Source organism: Chiloscyllium plagiosum, chromosome 32 (assembly GCF_004010195.1).
Source record: "Chiloscyllium plagiosum isolate BGI_BamShark_2017 chromosome 32, ASM401019v2, whole genome shotgun sequence".
NCBI classification, from domain to species: domain Eukaryota; kingdom Metazoa; phylum Chordata; class Chondrichthyes; order Orectolobiformes; family Hemiscylliidae; genus Chiloscyllium; species Chiloscyllium plagiosum.
Window position 1 is genome coordinate 45122605 of NC_057741.1, and position 6639 is coordinate 45129243.

Sequence of the window (6639 nt, forward strand, 5' to 3'; positions counted from 1 at the left end):
AGAACTCCTAGAGGCCTGGCACTCCAACCACAACGCCATAAACAAACACAGATCTAGATACCATCTATCAACCCCTCAGAAAATGAACAGGAAATGACATCACCACAAACCCGGCATGGTGACACAGTGGTTAGCACTGTTGCCTCACAGTGCCAGAGACCCGGGTTCAATTCCCGCCTCAGGCGGCTGACTGTGTCGAGTTTGCACGTTCTCCCAGTGTCTGCGTGGGTTTCCTCCGGGTGCTCCGGTTTCCTCCCACAGTCCAAAGATGTGCATGTCAGGTGAATTGGCCATACTAAATTGCCCGTAGTGTTAGGTAAGGGGTAAATGTAGGGGTATGGGTGGGTTGCGCTTTGGCGGGTCAGTGTGGACTTGTTGGGCCGAAGGGCCTGTTTCCACATTGTAATGTAATCTAATCTAAACCCCAGGAACCCCATCCAGGACAAACATATAAGTAGAAAGCAGGAGACAAAAGCTTCGCTTCACTTGGAGGTTGCCACTGATGTTACCTAGCCAGGTAATGAAACGCCTGGATATCAAACCTACAGCTCAGCGAGCAAACCTACACCCTAAGTACTCCAAATGTATCCTTAGCAAAGTCTTATACAGCTGTAACATGATGTCCCAACACATGTACTCAATGCTTTGACTGATGAAGGCAAGCATGCCAAATGACATTTTCACCACCCTGTCTACCTGTGACATCAACAATCCTCTACCATCACCCTCTATCTTCTACCGTCAAGCCAATTTTATATCCAATTAGCTAGATCTCCCTGGATCCCATGTGATCTAACCTTATTAGGGTGGACATGTTGCTATACAGGGCGAAAGAGGGTACTGCAGCTGCTAGAGATTAGAGTCAAGGTTAGAGTAGTGCTGGAAAAGCACAGCAGGTCAGGCAGCCTCCAAGGAGCAGGAAAATCAACGTTTCGGGCAAAAGCTCTTTATCAGGAATGAGGCTGGGAGCCTTAGTGGTGGAGAGATAAATCGCCTGCTCCTTGGATGCTGCCATGTTGCTATATAGCACCATCGATATCACACCTACAGCAATTTCCCAGCAACCTACAAGGCAAACAAACTGCTTGTGCTTTACCCAAATGGTCATGTCTCAAAGTCCTCAGGAAGTAGTTCTCAGGCAAGGGAGGCTGCTGTCAGTTAGTGAAGTCTGGTACAGTAAATCAAAGGTATTACCCAATCTCAATCCAGGGGCTTGGACATGGTCACTCAGTCGCTTGGGCAGTCACAGTCAGGGGGTCTGTTTCGCTACAGTCTGAGATATGGGCTGCAATCAATGCTGCAGGTCCAGTGCACACAGCCAGGACATTCATAGTAAGTTAGTTAGTCAGGGAGCTGCACACGGGACAGTCGGATGTTTGATCAGTTATCAGTTGGGTTGTCGGTAATCAGTCTGTCAAGATCGGTCAGGATGGTAGATTATGGTCAGTCATGGGTGTCAGTGGGATGAAAGTACTATAAGGGAGCACTGCGTGTTAAGCATTGGTGAACTTAGTGCTAGGGATTGGGGGCAGTAACCTGGATTGCAGAAGAGATAAGGATGGTAAGGGGGAATGTTGAACTAACAAGTGTGGAGACAATAGGGTATGGGAGAATGCAAGGTAGTATGGGATGGGTAGTATGGGCCAAGTATTTGTGGAAGACCAGTAGTGATGAGCTGGTCAGAGAGTGCAACAAAGAAAGGGACAATGAGGTTTGAAGGGAGGGTTCTTTAATTAATGAGCCTGTGTCTCATTTTGCCAAATGTGACCTGTATTTCCTGCCATATGTAATCAATTCCTAAATGTGAAATATAAATGGCAATATAAAGGCATAACTGGCTAAAGTGAACACAGAAACCATGTTAAAAGATAGGACAGTAGAGTTGCAGTGGCAGACTTTTAATATTTAATAACTCTCCAAGGCTTTTCCCTATGAGAGAAAAAAAAGTTGAGAAGAGTGCATCATCTGTGGCTTAATAAGTTAGTTATAGACAGAAACAAATTGACAGGAACACTGCACAATTTTGTGAAGTCTCGTGGTAGGTCAGACGATTGCAGGAAAATTTAGGACTAGTAAAGAACATGTTTTTTAAAAATGAAGAATTTAGAGTACAAGAGAAATCTATTGAGTAATATAAAAACAAATGGTAAGAGTTTCTACAAGTTTTTAAAATAGGAAAGGAATAACCAATGGTACTAGTCATCCCTTACAGAGAGAGTGGTGAATTCATAATGGAAAGGCAGGAAATGATGGATGTTTTGAACAGGTCATTTGTATTCGTCTTCACTGTAGAAGACTTACACACCTTCCCAAAGACTTCTGAAAATAAAAAAGATTAAAAGGAGGGAGGACTTTAATACAATCACCATAACAAGGGAAAGAGTGTTGGGAAAACTATTAGACATAAAGTTTGACAAGCATCCAGGACAAAAAGGCATATACTGTAGAGTGTAAAAGTAAGGTGCTGAAGAATTTGGAGATGGTAAGGAGTGCAAATGCTGGAAGTCAGAGTCGATAAAATGTGAAGCTGGAAGAACACAGCAGATCAGACAGCATCGGAGGAGCAGGAAAGTTGATGTTTTGGATCAGGACTCTTCATCAGTCTGAAGAATTTATTGAGGTGTTGGTTATAAATTTCCAAACTTCTTGAGACTTGAGCATTTTAGTGAATTGAAAAGTAGATATGAAAACTATCAAAGAAAATGACAAGCAGAAAGCAGGAAACTATAGACTAATTAGCCTATCATAGGGAAATTGCTAGAATCCATTCTTAAGCAGGTTTCAGCTGGATATCTAGAAATTATGTTCAGATCACACAAAGTAAATATTGCTTTCAACTGTAAAATGAATTCATATCAACACAGGAAGAGATTAAGAAAAAAGTTAGAGTCATAGGGTCTGGACTGACCAGCCACCCCAATCTGACCTAGTCCCATTTGCCAGCATTTGGCCCATATTTCAAACCCCTCCTATTCACATACCCATCAAGATGTGGTTTAAATGTTATAATTGTACCGACCTCCACCAGTTCTTCTGGCAGCTTGTTCCGTCCATGCACCACTCTTTGCGTGAAAATGTTACCCCTCAGGTCTCTTTTAAATCTAAACTCTCTCACCTTAAACCTATGCCCTCTAGTTTTGGACTTCCCCACCTAGGAAAAAAGACCTTGGCTATTCATCTTATCCATACTCTTCATGATTTTATAAACCTTGATAATATCAACTCTCAGCCTCCAAAGCTCCAAGGAAAAAAGTTCCAGCTTGTTCAGCTGCTCCCTATAGCTCAAACCCTCCAGACACTGCAACATCATTGTAAATTCTTTCTGCACCCTTTCAAGTTTAACAACATCCTATAGAAGGAAGACCCAGAATTGTACACAGTATACCAGAAGGGACCTCCCAAATGTCCTGTACAGCTGCAACGTGACATCCACAATCCTATATTCAATACACTGATCAATAAAGACAAGCATGCCAAACGCCTTCTTCACAACCCTATCTACCGGTGACTCCACTTTCTAGGACCTATGCACCTGCACCCTAGGTCTCTTTGTTCGGCAACCACTCCTCAGGGCGCTACCATTAGGCCGTACAAAAATGCAACACCTCACATTTATCCAAAATAAACTCCATCTACCTCTCTTCGACCCACTCATTCATCTGGTCAAGGTCCCATTGTATTCTGAGATAACTTTCTTCACTATACCACCAATTTTGGTGTCATCAGCAAACTTTCAACCATACCTCCTATGTTCACATCCAAATCATTTATGTAAATGATCAAAATCAGTGGACCCAGCACTGATCCTTGGGGTACACCATTGGTCACAGACCATAGGCTGTAAAACAGCATCTCAGCACCACCCTATGTCGCCTACCTTCAAGACAATTACATATCTAACTGGCTAGCTCCCCATGGATTCTAACCAGTCTACTATGCAGAATCTTGTCGAATACTTTACTTAAGTCCACATAGTCAACATCTATGGCTCTACCTTCATCAATTTTCTTTGTCACCTCTTCAAAAAACTCAATCAAGTTAATGAGACTTCCCATGCAAAAAACCATGTTGACTATCTGTAACCAGTCCTTGCTTTTCCAAATGCTTGTAAATCCTGTCCCTCTGGATTCCCTCCAACTTACTCACTGCTGACATAAAGCTGACCGGTCTATAATCCCCTGGCATTTCCTTACTCCTCACTCACCTGGGATACCCCACTACCTTTCTACCATCTGCATTTGCCATAACAGCTGTGTCATCAACTTTCAGCTTATTAACCATTCCTCTCTTTCTATCATTCCATGAGTCGACAGCTTACAGTAGCATAGAAATAGTCAGGATGGAGGGCTTCCTGACATTTGACTTATTAGCTTCTACAAGGAGAGAATCCTGGCCCTCCAGAAGGAATTGCTGAGTCATCAATGTCCTGCCAACCTACCATTCTTCATCCCACTGCAAGTTTCACAGTAACCAGATGTCAGTCTTATTAATTGCAAACCACTTCTAAGCATTTGCTTTGACATTTTCTCTATTTTGCCTTACACAGTTACTGCCAGCATATCCACAACCACCATTGAGAAATAGCTGGTTCCCCCAGATGCCACCTTTTCAACCTCTAAGGATGAGAGCACAGAAGCATCAGAAAGGCCTCCTCCACTTTCCATCAGCTGAAATATTGACACCTCAGTGGGAATGTTAGCACTAGAAGGCATAGGAGCAGAATTTGCTGAGTACCTCATTGTGACTGTTCCACAATGGAGAAACATTCTAGGCCGCTGACACTTGGAAGTCTGCTGGAGATCATGTACCTGCCCATCCCCAGGAAGGGGAAGACCCTTTGGTCAGCAATCAGGAACCTCATTAGAATGTACAGGGAGAAACCAGAGCAACAGATAACTATATGGGATTCAGTAACCCTTACTGCCCATAAGCTACAGTAGTGAGTCAAGCCATCATCTGCATGCCTCCATGGACAGGTTAGAAGTGATCATGGCAATTCAAGTCCACCCACACACAACTGCACTCCTTCACACACACTTGCACTCTACCACTTCGACATTGATCCAGTTGGAGGAAGACACACACAGAAGCTGCTCACCTCTCAGGGAATTCATTTTTTTAACCATGAAGTAAACTGACAGGTTAATATATTCCTAAAGCTATATTTACCTGAACCCTGACATTAAATGCTATGCCCTAAATGTTTGTTTCCCTTCATTTAACACATAGCATCATAAGGCTGCAGGGAAGCAAGTATTTATAAAATTATGTCAATTTTTGAATATTTTCATGTGGTTAGAATCTTGGGCAACAATTATTTTATCTAAATGTATTTAGGTGACACCTACAGGACTTCTGCAGTTTAGTCAAAAATTGTTGGAGATGTTATAAATAGTCTAGCAGTCTTAACTGAAGAACAACACTTACGGATACAGTAATCATCACTTTCGTAGTATCCAGGGCAGCACTGTGATCTTCTTCTATACATTGTTCTTAGACCTCGACGATAAGCTGTTTTGTAACTGATTCTATAATAAAACAATTATTTGTGAAATTGCTGGTGTCTTCCCTTTATGTAATTGAAAATTAAAATAGTTTTATCCAACAAACATTTTAGAAAATTCATAATCCAGCAAATGCCATTTTAAAATTCTAATGATAATGAAAGTAAATGGGAAATATGCAAAACTCTTGTGGTGAAATCTGCAGAAATGGCAATATCAACAGAACAGCTTTGTCACATATGGAAGTTTAAAAGAATTCAGTTAATTTATTATTGAAGCAAAATAGTCTGGAACTACCAAATCTGCAGACTGAAGTTACTGCTACAATTAGTCAACAACTTTATACAAACACAGACTGCAGGCTAGATACGTGACTATCTTTAAATTTCCAACAATTCCAGATGATTTCTTTGCTTACAACAAGACAGTAAACAATTAATGGAAATAGAACTGAACTTGAGTTGGGTCTAGAAATTACAATGAAAGCACTTTCACTGGCAACACCTTCTAATCACTGACATTAACGTATACGTTGAGATTTTCCATCAGAGAGTTACTGTAAAACAAATTAATAACCAGACAATAATATTGTGTTTATTCTTGGTTAGAAGAATGGAAGCTTGCAAAAAAAAACTATTATTTAAGGAATAATTTTATCAAGAGCTATAGGTAACATAGTTAAAAATCACAACACCAGGTTATAGTCCAACAGGTTTAACTGGAAGCACTAGCAATTAAACCTGTTGGACTACAATCTGGTGTTGTGTGATTTTTAACTTTGTACACCCCAGTCCAACACCGGTATCTCCAAATTATAGGTAACATAGCAGCAATGTTCTTTTGATTAATAAAGTTATTTGAACTATATGATAAAGTTATCACCTTGGCCTTTTTGCAATTACTATTTTTTACTCAGTGGTGAGTTTTATAGTTTTTCCTCTTTTTTGTTTAGCCACAACATCAGGAGTGACAATGAACAGTCAAATAACACAATCTAACTGAAAGAATCTGCGCTGATTTATAAAACTAACCTGTGCCTGGTACATTTAAACCAATTAAGAATATCAGTACATCTTGTGTAGTAGACTTGGTCGAAGGGGTGGGCATAAGATTCCTGAACAGTGACTGCATAACT

General features: G+C 40.9%; 1 protein-coding gene across 1 annotated transcript in view; it reads right to left on the minus strand.

Moving 5' to 3' along the window:
• The window catches only part of megf11 (multiple EGF-like-domains 11), a 359538-nt gene extending 352905 nt beyond the window's left edge, over positions 1-6633 (minus strand). Inside the window, exons 1-2 of the mRNA XM_043674616.1 lie at positions 6536-6633; positions 5428-5528 (exon numbers count right to left, since the gene is read on the minus strand). Of these exons, the coding sequence (XP_043530551.1) occupies positions 5428-5488 (61 nt within the window). The 5' untranslated portion in view covers positions 5489-5528; positions 6536-6633. The remainder of the gene's footprint in view (positions 1-5427; positions 5529-6535) is intronic.
• Positions 6634-6639: the final 6 nt, after the last annotated feature.